At 33.9% G+C, this 18087-nt stretch overlaps 1 protein-coding gene across 1 annotated transcript in view; it reads right to left on the reverse strand.

Annotated features, from left to right (window-relative positions):
• CDC42BPA (CDC42 binding protein kinase alpha) overlaps positions 1–18087 on the reverse strand; it is a 156114-nt gene that overhangs the window by 35652 nt on the left and 102375 nt on the right. Inside the window, exons 22-24 of the mRNA XM_019659017.1 lie at positions 17185–17232; positions 9946–9984; positions 3197–3301 (exon numbers count right to left, since the gene is read on the reverse strand). Coding sequence (XP_019514562.1) covers positions 3197–3301; positions 9946–9984; positions 17185–17232 — 192 coding nt within the window. The remainder of the gene's footprint in view (positions 1–3196; positions 3302–9945; positions 9985–17184; positions 17233–18087) is intronic.

An 18087-nucleotide genomic window follows, 5' to 3' on the forward strand; every position in this document is an offset into this window, starting at 1 on the left:
GGGAGAGGGAGAGGGAGAGGGAGAGGGAGAGGGAGAGGGAGAGAGAGATTGATCAGTAGGATTTTTGTGCAGAAATTAATTTCCAAAGAATGGAGTTAGATAATTTAATATTATTGGAATTCAGAATTTACACACATATTTAGTTACAAGCAATATCTTTATTTTATGGAGTATTATTGTAAGACAGTTTTTTGAATAAAAGGAACCAGTGATTTTACCGGATATTACTGTGGAAAAGAGACATCACTTGGCGAGCAAAGTATAAAAAAAGACAATAAGGACATCCTTTTAGGATGCTAAGTAAGCAAACAAGAGGGAAAAGTCAACTTTGTATAAAGGTAAAGAATATTCTAAAATATTAAGAGAAAAATGGATGGTCTCTCTTTGCCTTTGTTACTATATAACCTCCCAAAGCAGGATATTTTATACATACTCGTATTACAGCCTTAAAATGGAATTCAGCTGAGCTTCTAAGAGTTTTCTGCTTAATTGTGAATTTAGTCCTAATTTAAATTTCATTTACTTTTAAATAGTTGGAAAAAGTTTTGAATCCAATTCATAATTTAACGTTTAAAAAGATAAATATGAAAGAGAGGAGCACTAAAAACCTATATGAAGTTAATAAAAAACAATTCATAGGAAACAAAATTGTCATTAGAGTTTAAATGGAAAGTCCAAGAGAAGTTTCTAGAATTAAAAGGAGTGAAGCAAGGCGCTGGATACAATATCAATAGGATTCATAAAGACCTGTGATGCCTAATTTAGAAAGTATATTTTTAAAAAGATCCCATTCATCAGAGCAACAAAAGCTTTAAGGTACCTAGGAACAAAACTAACAAGCAATATGGAATATACTCATGAAGAAAATAATGGAACTTTATTGAAGGAAATGAAAGAATACGTAAATACTATGTATATCATGTTCACAGATGGGAGGACCCACTAACACAAAAGATGTCAATTTGATAAATCTACAAATTCAAATCCAATCAAAAGCCCCACACAGAATATGACAAACTGATCCTAAAAGTCATAGGTAAAACTAAAGGGTTAAGAAGGAAGAAGAATATGGTGGGTGAGAGTGGGAGTAGTTGTCCATACCACATATTAGGAATCATTTTAAGGCTATAGTAATTAAGACAATGTGATGCTGGTGCAGGAAGACACAAGAACAATGGAAGAGAATAGAGAATCCCCAAACAGACCCATTTATATAAAGCAGAGACAGCTTTACAAATCACTGGGGGAAATATAGGAGAGTTGGTTGTTCATATAAGAAAAATAGATTAGAACCCCATTCCCACAATACATAACAATAAATTTCAGTTTGATTAAGGTCATACACATGTAAAAATATTTTTTTAACTTTTAGAAGAAAATATGGATGACAATCTTTATAATTGCTGCAAAGGGAAGACTTGTTTAAAAAGACATAAAAAGCAGAAATCATAAAGAAAAAGATTGATAAATATGGCTACTTTAAAATAAAAGCTGCTGCAAAACAAAAAGATACCACAAATAACATTTAAAGTCAGCCACAGACTAGAAGAAAATATCTGCAATGCATATAGCCAGCTAAAGATTAATATCCAGAATATATAAAGAACACTTACTTATAAAATAGGAAAAATAATTCAATAGAAAATGGACAAAAGACATGAACAGGCAAATCACCAATGGTCAATAAACATATAAAAAAGATGCTGAATAACACTTGAAATCAGAAAATGTATATTAAAACAAAACTGCCACTCCATACCCATCAAATTGGCAAAAGTTAATGTCTGACAGTACCAAGGGTTGGTGAGGATGGGAAAATGAGAAACTCACACACACTGATGATGGGAGTGAAAACTGGTCCAACCACTGTGGAAAGTATTTGGCAAGATCTAGTTAAAAGCTGAAAATGCACAGAGCACACAACCCTGTAATTCCACTTCCAGGTATATATGCTAAACAAAGTGCACATTTGCAAAAGCAGGTAGCTATTAGGATGTTCACTTCAGTGTTGATTGTAATAAAAAATTGGAAACAACCCACATATCCAACAACAGGAGAATGGATAAATAGCTGTGGTATTTTCATGTAATGAAATATTATACAGTAGTTACAATGAATGAACTAAGTGGACATGTATCTGCTGCATGAGTAAACCTCAAAAGCACAATGATGAATGAAACAAGTTGCAAAAAGATACAGATAACCTTTGTGTAAAATTTAATACATACAACAAATATTATATATTGTTTATGGATACAAATGAAATGAACATGTAAAACCAAGGAAGAGAGGATGCACGTCAGTTTCAGGGTATTTAGGTATGTCTGGGAAAAAGAGATGGGGCAATGGTATCGGGAAGGGTGTTTCAATTATCTGGAATGTTTTTTGCTTGAATACAAGTTTGTTAAAAATAGGACAAAATATTCATATATGTTAAATCTGTGGATAGTGCTTACATGGGTGTTTATTATTATTCTGTGTATGCTGGAAATATTTCAACACTAAAATAAAACTTAAAATATTAAAACAATTAAAATCAATAAAAGCAGAGGGTCTCATCAAACAGTCTGAGGTAGTCTATCACAGGGAAAAAAACCAAGTCAGAATCTGAAAAAAATGATCTGTTGGGAAAAATCGGCCAATTGACTGTTTAAAACCATTGATTGACATGAGGTACAAATACAACATTGTTTTTGTGCTATTAAAAGGCATGGCTTCATTGAATGCCTATTACTGATTTAGCAGTTGGAATAAACTGTTCAGTTGCCAGAACTGGCAATTTTAATTTTAAGCTCTACTTATGAAGTAACAGTCATGTCATGTTTTATTAGATTTATTAGAAGAATGAAATATGAGAATGGAACTCTGACACTGCCAAGTGCCTACGGAGTTTGTATCTGGTAATTCCAAAATTTACATAACTCTGTCTTCTGTTCTACATTGTTGTTTGCTTAAAATAAAGCGACATTCATGATTAAATAAATTTTCTATTTCAGGTTGGATTTTGGGGGACAGTTTTCTACTTTAGTTTTCTATTCCTCTCTACATTATCAAATGTAATGATCTCCAATATACTGTGACTCATTACACAATATATTTGATTAATAGAAGAGAATCAGATTTCACTTGTTTTTGCAACTCCCTGTTTCCTGACACAAGTGAAAAGCTGGGGAGCAACGCTGCTCCAGTGAGGCACCTGAACGGGCTCAGCTTCACTAGATGTGGAAGGAGAGGTGGGCCTTGACTGGATGTAAAACTTGACGTTCGGATTCCGTACATATGTGTTCTCAACGGGGTCGGTCTAGGAAAATAAGTCAGGAGAAACAAAAACCCAAGAAATCACTTTTAAACAACGAGCAGCTCTTAACAAATTTTTGTACGGCATGATCATGATAACATTTCTTGAGAAAGGAGGATAACAAATTTAGTTTGAATAATCACATTAGGGATGTGTCATATACAAAGGCATAACCACGAGCTTTAATGCAAACAAAGGTTAGGAAAATACTTAACGAAATGCTCCAATTTTCACTGCTGATCTCTTACTTTGAGCACTGATCGCTGCTGTATGTTCTTTACTTGTATTCCACATGCAACTTTTCACAAAATAAATCATACATGTGAAATAAACACAGAGTATACTTACTAGAGATAGGTACTGCAGATTAGAGATAATTTTGTCCTTGATAAGAATGAAATTTGGTTGTCTACCAGGCATTTGCTGAAAGTAAAAGAAACTGACTGACCTATTAGCTTTGTGCTTGTCACTAAAGTAAATCCCCTTTTTTATTTTGCAGCAGTAGAAATATCAGCACTTATTTTCAGCTGCACCCTTTTAATCAAGTATTTTTAGAAACTGAAAATGCTTTGGGTTAAAATTTAGCATAAAAGAGCTTATGGAGCACACTAATGATATATTTAGTTTGGTGACTTTCAAAATTACTAGAATTGGGTTTTTAAAAGGAAAGGCAATGAAAGTAATTTGTAGAGGAGGCTAGGGAATATGTTTCAAATATGTTGTACAGCAGGAATAATGCTTAGATCAGAACTTACAGTCAATGAAAAGAGCATCAGCTTAAAGATTTTAAATATGTACTTCAAATGATTTTTTCTTTTCTTTCTTATTATTATGGTTACTATTTTACTGGCTGCTAGTGGGCTGGCAAACATTGTAGTAGCCCTCTGCTGGTGCCCACCTGTGTGTAGCCTCCCGGGGTGGTAGGCGTACGCAGGTATGCTGGCAACCCACAAAGCAAAACTTCGGTGGGGCTGATAACATGGCCACCAAGCAGGCCTTAAGCCTGCAGTTATTGGAGTCGGGAGAAGTGTGGAGAAGGGTCTCAGTGAGGGCATCAGGGGCTCGGAGCAGCAGCTGTTTACTACCAGCTAGGAAAATAATCCAATATTTTAAAAATGGGAATGACTGAACAAGTATGGCAGCTGTATGTCAGTTCTATGCGTGCGACGTGGCTAATTTCATAAAACCAGCACGCCTTATGAAGTGGGACAGCCAGGCCTGAACTCCATCTCTTGACTTCAAATATAGTATTCTTTTCATTGTACCAGAGACAACTCCACAGTAGAGAAACTTGGTGACCATGGAAGCCAAGTTATATTATCTCCTTTCCTGACGAACTCTGACCAGGAAGAGAATAAAAGGAAGAAGAAAATGGGACTCAAGACAAATTCTACCTCATTCACAATTTTACTCAGGGACAGCCCTGGAGAAGGTAATCAGTTTAAATTATTAATCTTTGATCTTGATTTGGGAATAAGGCAGAAATGTCTTTTATTTCTAAAAATCTCCTAGTTTCCATCATTATATAAATTATAAGCTGAATAAGAGTCCACAGGGAAGAGGGTTCAATTAAAATGGAACTGATAAGCAAAGTAGTATTGATGTGTTTTATACTAGTAAGAACTGAAAACTTACTTAACTGTCTCATAAAGTTTTAAAGGAGTGTGCAAGTTGGGGATTTGTTATATGTAAAACACTGGGTCATCTTAAGAAAATTTAAGTTTCTGACCTACCACACAAAAGCCTTTATCCCATAGCTTGATTGAAAGACATGAAGTCAGACATTTCTATGCAGACGATAATGCTGTGAAGAGGACTGCATAGCTAATACAGTGACTTTTACCTCTGGGTCCAATTACTTTCAAAAACTCTTCAAAAATGAGAAAGGCAAGAGCTTGCTGTTTCCCAAAGTCCTGGCTGAAGTTTTAAAGCAGGTTTGCTCTTTGAGTCACGTGAACATGCTGACAGAAGGTCAGTCAGCATACTGTTTTGTATACATTCTTGTATGAAATTAGAATACACTGCCTTAAGACATTTTGCCAGTATGCTATAATGGGAGGTTTACATCACGAACATCAGAAACCTAAAATCAAGCCCGTCCCCCTGCCCCATAATTGGTTTTTAAAACCAGCATGTTTTGTGACCCTATGAAAATGTGACATTACGACAGTGTGAAATTGGGCAAAGGGCAAAATGCACTATCACAGTTTAGTCTGTGATTACACAAATTATAGTGACTCTGAAAGAACTCTTGAGGCTTTTAACAAGTATCTCTTGGCTCTTCTGAAGAAATATTGTCATTTATGAAAACTGTTTTCTCCTAATAAGTTTTTACTCATCAATAAAAATAAAACAATTTTTTGGAGCTGTATACTCTTAAACTAACAATAAATCCCAGAGATTAAAAAAGATCAAGTTAGTTTTTGTTAATAAAAAATTTTTTAATAAGTAAAAATATTGGAATATTTTGAGCATTAATTGAGCATATTAAAAAACTGAACTATGCCATTTACAATGATACTCTGATTTTTTTAAAAAAAATACATGATATATAACTGAAGTTTATTTTCCAAAAGCATGTTTCTTATAATGACAAAGTTGGTAAAGATGAATAAACTCATGGCAAAAAAGTTTTGAATAGCAAATTTTAAAACAAATCTCCAGGTCTTTTAAAAGATTCTACTAGAAACTAATAGCTAATCAGATTAATAGATTTTAGTTCTTCACTTCCTTTCTGGATTACTATCGATGTAAATAATATCTCAAAAGAGGACTAACAGTAAGAATAATAAAAATACAATGCCACATATATTTTCTTTATCAAAGTATTAATTGTCACCAAGAGGACTGTGGTTTTCAAGATGTTATTAACTTTATAAATATTTACCAGTGCATTTCTAATTAATGGCTTATTCTAGCCACTAAAAAGCAGTTAATTTTACTAAATTTTCGTAATACTCAAATTTACATAATACTCAATGATCATATGTCAGGATTTACAGATAACCTAAAGTTAATTTTAGTAATTAACCTGCAATGATTCAGATATAACATGGCAGCAAAGCAATTATTAATTGCATATTAGTTATTTTTACCTTCAAAAGAAAAATAATCATTAATATTATATTTAAACCATAGAAGTTAAAAAATTCTGTTATAAAATATTAATGTAAACAAATTAATGAGAGTACTAAATGTAAACAATGACTTTAATGATGCAGGAAAAGCTAATAAATATGATATCCATCAATAGCAGAGATATCTTAATTCCATAATTGGGTTTATAATTACAGAACGAATGATTAAAAGGGGATAATACTAAAAATCAATAAATAGCTAATATTAATTAGACCGTATATTTTGATATTATCCAAAGATCATGGAAACAAATCTTAACAGTGTGAGCAATTCACTCAATATTCTAACCTGTAATCTACTGAAAAAATAGTTAATCAATTCTTTTTTCTAATTAAACACTTTAAGGAGTTTTTCTGATAAAAAGGCATTGGAAACATCTACTATACACCAGTGTCATTTTTATGTACTGCTCTACTATTTGGAATAAAAAGTAGAAAAACTGAGTATCAGCAATATTGTCCACAATGCAAAACATTGTCGTGTAAAAAGTCCATAATGTTTCCTGAATCCATTAGGATTTCCCTAATGAATAATCCACAAAATGTATTTTTAGAACAGTAAAGTAAAATACAAGTTTTTTTCTCCCTGGATCAGATCTGATTTTTAGATGACCTATAAGCAAGAATTCCTCAAATTACGCAGTTCTTCTTATAAATAATAAAAACTACTAAAACTACTTATCTTGAATATGCCTCAATGGGCCTTTTCTACTATAAAAATAATTACAGATTTGAACAAATACAAGTAGCAAAACATTCTATTAAGAAACCTGGTTTTAAAGTAAAACATACCAAGTTTTATATGGATTTGATATAGATTAAAAATAGCTTAAAGCCAACATGTTTTGTATTGGTAAATATAAAACTCTAAGTTAACAGTAAAAAATTTAATTTTTATCAATTTTCTTTATCCTTTAGCTAGAAATATTTTGGAAACAAAGTGGTAAATAATCAAATTTTTTGTATTCAGAAACACTTTATAACCTCAAACTTTTAGTAATGTAATTCTGTTAAGTGAGCTTATGATAAAAAACAGTATTATAGAAATACTGTATCATTTGGACAATTTAAATACAATATTTTATCATTCTAAAACAAATCATAAATTCCTGAAGGTTATGACTAGTAAGTGTAATCTCCCTAGTTACAAATAACGTATGTTTCTCTTTATGAAAACTTCTCAAATTTTTTTCAACATATTGATCTGAATATCTACAAGTGTTCTAAGGAAACATAAGAAAGTTAAGCCACATGTTGGCTATTTATAATCTCTGCTCCAAGTTCTGAAGGAATAATCTAAAATAAAACACTCAGTGTTTCTCAGTATTAATGAAAACAATATGGACCTTTCCATAACCAGTTGTATTCAGGCATTAATAATATTTATAAATCTTTCTTATACTATGCTTAATTAAATAACACCACTTACAAAGAACATAAGTATTCAGATTGTAAATGAGGCTTTCTAGCACACTGGAAATGAAAATACAGTAATACCTCATATATTTGTCACTTATAGAATTTTAAACTTATAAAAGTATTATGTATTTGCTTGTTTAAAAACATGATATATACATAAAATTGTATACTACTATTGGATTCGAGGCCTCTGTTACAAATGGTAACTACATACATGGGTTCTACACTGATGTTCAGGGACTACTGAGGTTCCTTACTATTCTACTGAGATGTTTCCATGTAACTTCAATAATTAGTAATTCTTCAATCACCTTCCTCATGGACATTACCACTTTTCAGTGGTTGACTTTTCATCTGTCACATACTTAAATAGGAAAAACTGAAGGAACCCTGGAAAGCAAATGACCATGCCTATCACATGTGCATAAAAAAAATCATACGTAATTATTAGTCAGTGGGTTCTGGTTAAGTGTGGTTGATTCATATCCTATAAAGTTATAGACCAAGGAGCAGGGACTTCATAACAGCTTTTCCCTCAAATTATTTTCCTTATTTCAAGATTCACAGAAATGTTCTGGGTGGCCAAAGCCCCTAGAAGTCTGCAAGGCAAGTAGATATAACTAATCTGTAATAAATATTACCAGAAAAACAAAACCTCTCTGAATTATAACCTTATTCAAAAACAGTTAAAATTTTAGTCAGTTCACAGGCTGATGATTTGAACCTAATACAACTGGGCACACATTTTGGTCTTCCCTTCCAGAGGTTATATGATATAATTAACATATGCTCAGATTAATCTGATAAACCGAAACAGCCAATGGTTTTAACTTGCTACAAATGTCAAAATAATTAAGAAACCAGGTGAACCAGCAATCTGTTCATAAACTTCATTAAATAATGAGATATCAGTTGAACTGGTATCAGAGGTTGATAAACAGTATCTGAACTGCTTCTTCATTATTAACCAGTAGTTTGAAAATATGTGCTCTATAAGGGTTAATCATATTTAATTTACAATCAGCTCTCCATCACTCCAGAAAGATAAGAGCACAGGAAGCAGTGGGCCACTCTACTGCTTTCCACGCCTCCGTGAATCAGAGAATTCCCTCATCTACAACTTTTCAAGTCCAAGGATTCTGGATTTAAGGTGTTGATCAATACCAATGATCACAAAGCTGGCAGGTAAAAGTTTAAAATGTGTATCTATCACAGACTTTCCTTTTTAATGTTACTGTTTTACATGGCATATGAAAATCAGAGCCAACAATGTCATCTAGCCCACTGCTTCTCAACTGAGAAGTATGTATATGTGTATATTGGCATTGGGTGGAGGCTGGTTTAGAAAAATTTGAGGCCTTTCCACAAACAGGTTCCCCACTCTGGGCATATCAGAATCTTGCAGGATAGAGGTGGCAGCTGGCCCATTTCAGATTGAGAAACACTGAGCTAGCCTTGGCATAACAAAGAATGTTACAAATATTTTAAAAATCTGGGGTATATTTTAGAATATAAATGATGTATTATTAATATTATTGCTCCAAATCTATAAGAATTTAGGGATATTCCTTTGAACTACATAAAAAAAATCTATTAAAGATTTCTCCAGAGCTGATTTACATAAAATTATAGTCAATAAGATCTATAACTTGTCCCAAATCATTTTTGAAATTTGCATAATATGAATTATCAAGTTTTCTTTCTATATAATGAAAATCTCTAAGAAATCTCTACATATTTGCTGATATCAGATTCTTATTTAGAAACTCATATACTTTGTATGTGATCAAGTTAGAAAGCATATTTTAGGATCACTTATTTCCCCAAAGTAAAAAAGATACCTTATAATTTTAGTAGTTTGGTTACAGAAATCTATATGGAACATTCCTAAAGCTTTGCGGCCAAAGTCAAAAGCAAATAAAAAAAAATACAGCAAAGCAGGTAGCGACAGCAGGAGCAGCAGCACAAAGCATGCAATAAATGTAATAATACAGCACAAAAACATTAGCATGTTCTGCAACCACAGGCAAAAAGGATAAGAGAGAGGGTGGAGGGCTCAGGATGGGTACACAAAGTGCAATAGTCTCTTACACGTCTGCCTTTGCTAGCTGGAGTACAGGATGGAGAGCGCTTCAACAGAGAAAGGAGAACACTACATGTTACAAGTATTTCCACACATGACTCTCAATGACTACTACTGTATTAATAGACAAAGTATATAAACATACATAGACACATTTTTTTGCAAGGTTGAAAGGACATGTATTTTCAGGAAAAAACTGGAGGATAGGACAGTGAAGACACAGTTGTTTAGACCAGGTCTAAGAATGATACTGAGTTTTCACAGGACCTTGCACAGTGACCCACAGCATAACACTCCATCAAGCGACGGACAATTTCTTCTCTAGAAAGGCTGGCAGTAGCAACTTGAAATGTCAGAACAAAAAGGATCTAAACAATTCTGATTTAGTGCTGGTAAACATTTAATAAAACATTTAATTAACTAGTCCTGCTTGAGACATTTACCTACCAAATTCTTACTCTTTTCAAAGATGATTCTTTTAAATGATAAGAGCTAAATTAGGCCTTCAGAATTATTGATAATGGATTAAAGCAGAAACAGTGACTTCAACAAAACGGTCCTTCTTGACTAGATATTAGGCTTAGTCAAAAGAGGGACCTTCACCATTCTGGCATTAAAGAATTAAGTGATTAGGAAAAAGTAACAATAAGTAGGTAATAATTACATCAAAATATTCTTCAAGTTTGTGATGCTCAAGCAGTAGAGATCACAAATATGAACCGTATCTACCCAGGCAATTTCCTATACTCACTTCAACTTAACATTTACTAGGTTTATTTATAATATGTCAGGTACTTAAAAGATAAAGTAGGCATGGAAGGTAACAGGCTGGTGGGGAAGACATCAAGCCATCCACAATGTAATAAATGCTATAACAGAGATATGTTCAAAGTTTGTGGGAACCTGGAAGAGAGTTGTGCAAGATTTTTATAGAGACCTAGAGGAGAAATCTATAAATGAGTTGACAGGAGTCATGGAAGATTTCAGAGAAAACTTCAAGGATAAGAAACATCATTCAAGATTATCAGTTTTATTTGTATAACAACTCAGGCAGGTTGGTAAACAGGAACTGTTATTTCTTTCTATAGGAAACTGGACTGGAAGGTGATTTGAACACTGTCCCAAAGAGTTAATAGCAAACCGGGATTAGAAGGCCTGCAGGTTTCTAAACAAGTTTTTGTTTCTTACTCGTCAGTCTTCCATTATGTTGGAGGTCCAAGTCTCAGATTTAAACCTGGTTATATTCCCTCCGTTATTAAGACAGGAAGTACCTGTCTTACCCTCCCCACCCGCAACCAAACACAAAACAACTCAAGCCCCAACCCTTGCTTTAGCTAACATTTAATCTCTCCCCTCTCTTCCTTAATAATGACAATAGCTAATGTTTATCATGTGTATAATATATAGACACTTTTCAAAATACTTTACATATATGAACTCTTTTAATTTTCCCAGAAACCCTTAAGGAGGGTAATGTGATACTTATTTTAAACACGAAGTAAACAGATTAACTTGCCACAGGTCACAAAACTGAAAGGGTCTGTACTTCCTAGCCTCTCAATTCACTTCTCAATACAATACAATTTGGCTTCTACTTTGATCACTAATAATAAGATAAGCATTTGGGGGTCAGTTCTATGTATGATTTATTTTAGTATCTACCATTGTGTAGAGTGTAGTATTACACATGTAAAAAGTGCTAAAATGTTTAACATAGAGAAATCTTTTACTTTTTATTTACTACTAGATCAGAGTCTGGAATGTGTTAAAACCACGAAAATGCATGAATAGCTCAAAGTAAATATATCACCTCGAAAAAGAGATAAGTCAAAATGTCTCTCAAAATTATCTCTTGCATTTGAAGGACAACACATTTTCCAAGCTGGCGTTGAACAAAGCTAATAATGATGCTAAGTCACTATGGTATCAATGTTCTTCCCAGAGTGTCTACCTACAAATTTGACAACTATTTTTATGTTTTCAACAGAAAAGGGCAAATTATACTTTTTTGCTGATGGTACAATTAGAGGAAAACTCTCTCTCTCTCTTTCGCTCGCTCTGTCTCTCTCTCATACACATCCCCAGACACCATGGTTTTCTACAAACACTGAAACTGGTCTTACAAAACACTGAAAACTAGTATGTTGTCTTAATATGCAATCACATACCATTTAAAAATATTTATTTTATATTTAGGTCTATAAATTGCCACCAGAACTTTAAGGCTGATTATGGAAACACACAAGCAAAAACCAAAAGAAGTAATTTATCTTGTGGACACATAATTTGGCTAATTGATTTTAACTTTCAGTTAATGTATTCCAGAGATCTTATTTAATAAAATACTGAAGACGTGCAAGACTGTGTAGGCATGGTTCTTTCCCTCTAGATTGCCTAAATACATTACAATGTATGATATACAAAATATATAATATATACAATAATGCACTATATAATGTATTCCTAAGTTAGAGGAGGATTGCATATGACAATATTCTGAAATGTGAGAGTTTCAAGTAAGGTTGTGCTTAACGGTATCTGGGGATAGTGGATTGTTCATGAGAATTAATGGAAGACAGAAATTTAAAATGTGTTGTAAAGATTTTTTATCCTATGACCAAAACTGGCCTAGATCCTCCTAAGAAATTATGGTACTCTTAAATTTTCTTCCTTCGATTCTTGTTTTTTTAAAACTTTCATCCAAATATTAAAACTAAGCTGCCAAGCCTCAGATTTCTGTGACTTGTTAAGATAGAATATGAAAAAACATATGTTAAAATCAAGAGATGAATGAAGGAAGCAAGGAACCAAGACTGAAATGAAATATTTTGGAACACCTTAGTAAGAGTTTATGTGAGGCCAAAACCATGAGTAGAATCAGCCTGATACCACTCTCAGCCTACCTTAGTACTTAGTACTTAGTGCTTCTCTTAGTACGTCAGAATACAAGAAAAAAGTGTTAGGAGAGCCGGACAGTTGGGCTACAAGTACTATCTCTATTCCTTTTCATCCGACCTTTATATTCTGAACTTTAATTCCTAATTTACTCTTTCCTCAGGATACTAGAGTAAGACAACCTCCAAAAAGCAACTTGCTCCATTCTCATTTGCCAGGTAAATAGGCAATTTCCATTTTTGTAAACTTGGCTTAAATGAGCAGAGTGTAGAATTGTAATTTAATAAAACTCAAAACTTACCTGGCATATATTTACTATATGACAATATGGTTATCAAACATAAAGAGCAAGTAGTTCATTTATATGACTATAATTAGCATTACCATTAATACAGTCAAGTCAAGCATTTGGGGGGTTCCTTCGAAAAGATGCAAATGAGCTGAACAAAATAGGAAGTTCCTGTAAGCTTGGTGTGATGACCCCTGGAACTGTTACCATTGGGATGAAGGGAACAGATGTGGAAAACCCAGGTTGCTGAGCTCCATTTGTCCCTCTCTGGCTTGTTGCCTGGAGGATGAGGCCTAAGGTGGAGTCATCACAGGCAGTCCAGGACTGGGCATGTGGGGTTGAGACAAAAGATGAGGGTAGGAGAGGAAATAATTTCCACAGCAGAAGGGATCCTGTGTTTGTCCTGCTGTTGTCCTAATGCCTCATATGGGAATACCTTACCCAGGAGACCACTTATCAAAGAAGTCCCAGTTTTCTTTAAAATGAACTATAAACACTTTTAATCTGCCCTAAAGAATATCATAAATAACCCTGTATCACTGCTTCTTTAATACCCCAAAGACAGAATCCTAAAAAGTTCACTCTTACTAATGGGAGAGTATTGTGATAAATAATGGTTAAAACCACGGGATTAAATATTGTCTAAGGTTCCTTTTTTCCTTCAAGTCTGTGATTCTGCATATAGAAAAACCCAAATGCCTAAATCCCCAAGTTACAGAAGCAGGGTGTTGAGGATGTGTTCTGCTTTGCCTGAATCAGAGGCAAGGGTGGGGCCGATGTTACGTATACTCCTCTTCTGTCAAGGCCGCTCTTACACGCTGAGTTGTCTGCACAGTGTAACATAAAAAGAAAAGCACCTTGCCCCAAATGTCTTCTCCTACTGCCCCAAATCCTAGCACCCATTTGAATTCTGAATTAAAAGGCAAAACATACGGAGGAAAAATTAGATTTGGGAGCATGGTGATATGTACTATTTTAAGTAGAGGGATTATGGTTTTAATAGACGTGTATGGGAGGGTTAAGGGGAAAGTAGGGATGATTTTGGAGGAGGCAGGGCACTGGTGCTAAAGTTCTGAAGAGTCAGAGGCAGTATGAGAAGAGCACTAGGCTACTGGGGTAGACGGAGAAGGTCAATGGAGAAAGCAGATGGTGAGGACACCAAAGGAAACTTGATTTCTGCAACTTTGCTTAATACTAGCCTTATTCCCTCCTACACCTACAAATTCTAGCTGCAATTAAAATTTTAGATCTTCAACATAACTTTTTTTCTTTTCTATAGTAATGAGATAGAAAACAAAAAGAATGACCACAGGACGTGTTCTATGGGCTAGTTAAGAGTTAGCCTCCTCACCACAGAGAGCAGTCACATATTATAAGCATCACGCACAACAACCTAACTAGTTTTGGTACAAAGAACAATCAAGATTAATGCCTTAAGAATTCAAAGGCCTGAGAGAAAGGAAGCTACAGAACTTGAATGTTATACTAAATATCTTGGATGCTGAAGCCAAGCATGCCAAAGATTGAATACCATTATTTAAAACATCATTCTACTATGACTTTGAGGATGAACTGAATGATTACTCAGGAAAGGGTGAACATTGTTATAAACTATAAAGAGAAACAAGAGGTTTACGCCATAAAGTATGAAGTAAGAACACAAAGTATTTTTTAACAATGCGAGCTTACAGCTAGCTGGTCTTTGCCCTGCCAGGTAAAAATCAATTTCCAGTGATAATCCGATTTGACAATTCTGGAGTAAGTTATAGTGATTTGTATTGGAGGTGGGGAAGGCTGAGTGGTGAAGAGAGAAGAAAACACTGAAGTGAAACTACATTGATGGACAAGGAAAGAGGCTAAAGAGAATACAGGAAGGGAGGGGAAGTGGCCTATTAATAGTAAGAAAATAATAACCAGTGTGATTGAGCATTACATACTTTTTTTTTTAATTCTCAAACAACCATGTAAGATTAGAACCAGTGTTATCCCTGTTTGTCCAGTGAGCAAAGTGGTGTATAGAAAGGTTAGATAACTTGCTCCAAATCATACACCTGGAAAGTAGCAGAGGCAGAATTTAAGTCAACTTAAGTGCTTCGCCAATACATTGGGAGAAGAGACCTTAGGAAGCAAATGAGGGAAAAAACCATGAATTATAAAGATTCAGCAGCCTTTGTGAACTCAACTCCTTTTTACTTTGTGTAGTTCCTTTGTACTGTTTTAAAATGTAGCTGTATGTTTGAATTAAGGCTGTATAACAGTAGGTGAAGGATAAGAAAGGGTATTCCTGGAGGAAAAGTGAAGGCGGGAGCCGTCATGCCAGCTGGGAAGGGCAGTGGGAGACAGCAGGACAGCAGGGAGAGATGGGGGCAGGCTGAGGTGTGTGTGCCTGCAGGCACTCCTGCTGAGAAGAGCTAACCTATTTGCCAAAATACATACTACTCCTAGGTTTCATTTTCAAAGGTTTTTGGGAGAAAAAGGGATAGATGTAGAGAAGACTTTGCTAGAAAGAAAAGTGAAAATGATTTTCCAGTGGAAAGAACAATTTAAATAATTTATTCAAACTTCCCATTTTTTTAAGGTGAATGATATCTGTACGGAAATGCCATGTTGAGTATTTTCGTATAGTAAAATATATGGCAGATTAAAACATGAAATGCTATTGCACGTCAAGAGACTTTTCTTTTTATCACACTATAGAATTAGCTAGAATAATAATTTGTCTCAAGAATAATAAAATAGTTTCTATTGAGAATGGAAGGGTGTGCACTTCAGTATAAATATTTCAAAGATATTAAAAGTCACCATAAAAATAATTTTTAAGAATCTAGATCAAGAGTTTCCTTCAGTGGAAAATTATGCTAAATATTCTTCTGAATATAATAATTATATTTAACAAAACACAAAAATAAAACATTTAAAAAATTTCCCCTTTTAAACTGTTTAAAAAACAGTTCTATGTACAATATTTGCATTTAAGCTAATTTTATTTCCCAATTTCTGGAATGACTAAGTGTTTAACATGATAACAAAATGCTTTATGACAGAGGTTACTGTCCCATTTAATGCACAATAGAATGTATATGGCAGGTATTGCTGTAAAGAGGATGAATGATATACATTAGGAACTTTTAATTACTAAGTGTACAGAATTCAGGAGAGAAAATGATAATGTAGCCAATTCAGAGTGCATATAGTACATATGTCAACTAAAGTCATTTTCCACATTAGAAGAGAAATTCTGTCAGCATTAAAAAATGATTTGCACTCAATTACTGTGCTATGATAAAATCTACTGGAAGATTTAATAAAACTTGTTGCCTTTTCTGATTATATCACCAGAGATTTATTTTTAAGTAACAGAAATTAAACAGTAAAGTGCTGAAAAGAAATGGGGAATGTGAAATAGACATCACCATGAAAAACAAAAATGAGCAATTATATCTGTATCTACCGTATTTGCCGGCGTATAAGACGATTTTTTGGCCCTGAAAAATATGCCTCCAAGTGGGGGGTCGTCTTATACCCAGGTACACTTCAGATAGACTGCCCATAGTGCTTGCCCCGTGCCATAGTGGCCTCCCGATGCCCGCCCACTTCATTCCACATACCGTTCAGGCATCAGCAGCGCTGCTGGGTGTATGCTCGGCTGTTATGCGATTTTGCTGTTATGCGATTTTACCACACTCGCAAAATCGCACACAGCCAACCATATAACAAACTCTGTATTTTGAGTGGAAATGTTAGGGGGTCGTCTTATACGCCGAGTCGTCTTATACGCCGGCAAATACAATAATTAAATAAGCATTCCAGTTTCCAGAATTGTTGCAAAGAATAAAAATATAGAACTTCTCTGATGGCCAAAGAATTTTTCAAAGTACATTTTTACTTTATTATGTTTAATAATGATATACTCTTTACTACATTCAAGGTAAGAAAGAAATTATGGCTCACAAAGTATCAAATGTGATGTTTCTAAAACTGACTGCATTAGGCAAATTCTTCATATCAATTCACTGATCTCTTTTACTGAAGGATGCATTGGTTTGAAAAATCAAAGACTTACGTCATCCAAAAAATCAATCAGTGAAGATGAGGAAGAAGAAAAGGAATCCTATTTAACGAATACAGCAATAAAAAAATAGAAAATATGGATGAAGCAATTTAATCAGAACAAATAATAAATCAAAAATCTTGTAAAAACAATTGAAAGGCAAATGACATTAATTCAAATAAATAAATGAGAAAAGCAGTCACTGCATTGTTTCTCAAGGAATTCAGAAATTCACTAATTACTTTTTAAAAGTGATTCTTTTTCCCTTTCCCAAAGGAATGAAATATAGTTCACATACTGCACCCAAAATGTAATAAAATGAATCTCAAGACAAATCATCAATAATCAAATTTAAAGTAAGCATTTAGATAGTAACAACTAAAAAGTAAGACACAGAATCTCTGCCTCTAATTGTTCCCACTGGAATGTAAGCTCCTTGAGGGTGGGACTTTGTCTATTTGGTCGCTACTGTTTCTCCAGCACCTAGAACAGTGCCCTGCACAGAGATATATGATTACTTGCTGAATAAAGACATAATCACTAACTTAAATTTTCTGGGACAAAAACATACTTTATATTGTTAATGTTTTTTTAGCAAAGAATTTAAGTACCAAAGAATGACAGCCATACAATCACTATTTCATTAATATGGAATCTGCCTATTATGCTCTATGGAATACTTTTTTAAAAAACCATTCCTATTATATACTTCTGAAAAACTGAAACAATTTGGAACTAGAACCAGCACTGCCCTATTGTGAGCTTTGACATTTTCAATTGCTTTATACTGTGGCTCTATGCTTTAAAGAAAAAACAAGTGTCAAAATTATTTCAAAAGTTAGGATTTGTTCTGCACATACTGTTTTCTCAGGGGAAGAGGTAAAATTGCCTTTATATATTATAATGACTCTCATA

This window comes from Hipposideros armiger, unplaced genomic scaffold (genome assembly GCF_001890085.2).
Source record: "Hipposideros armiger isolate ML-2016 unplaced genomic scaffold, ASM189008v1 scaffold_293, whole genome shotgun sequence".
NCBI classification, from domain to species: domain Eukaryota; kingdom Metazoa; phylum Chordata; class Mammalia; order Chiroptera; family Hipposideridae; genus Hipposideros; species Hipposideros armiger.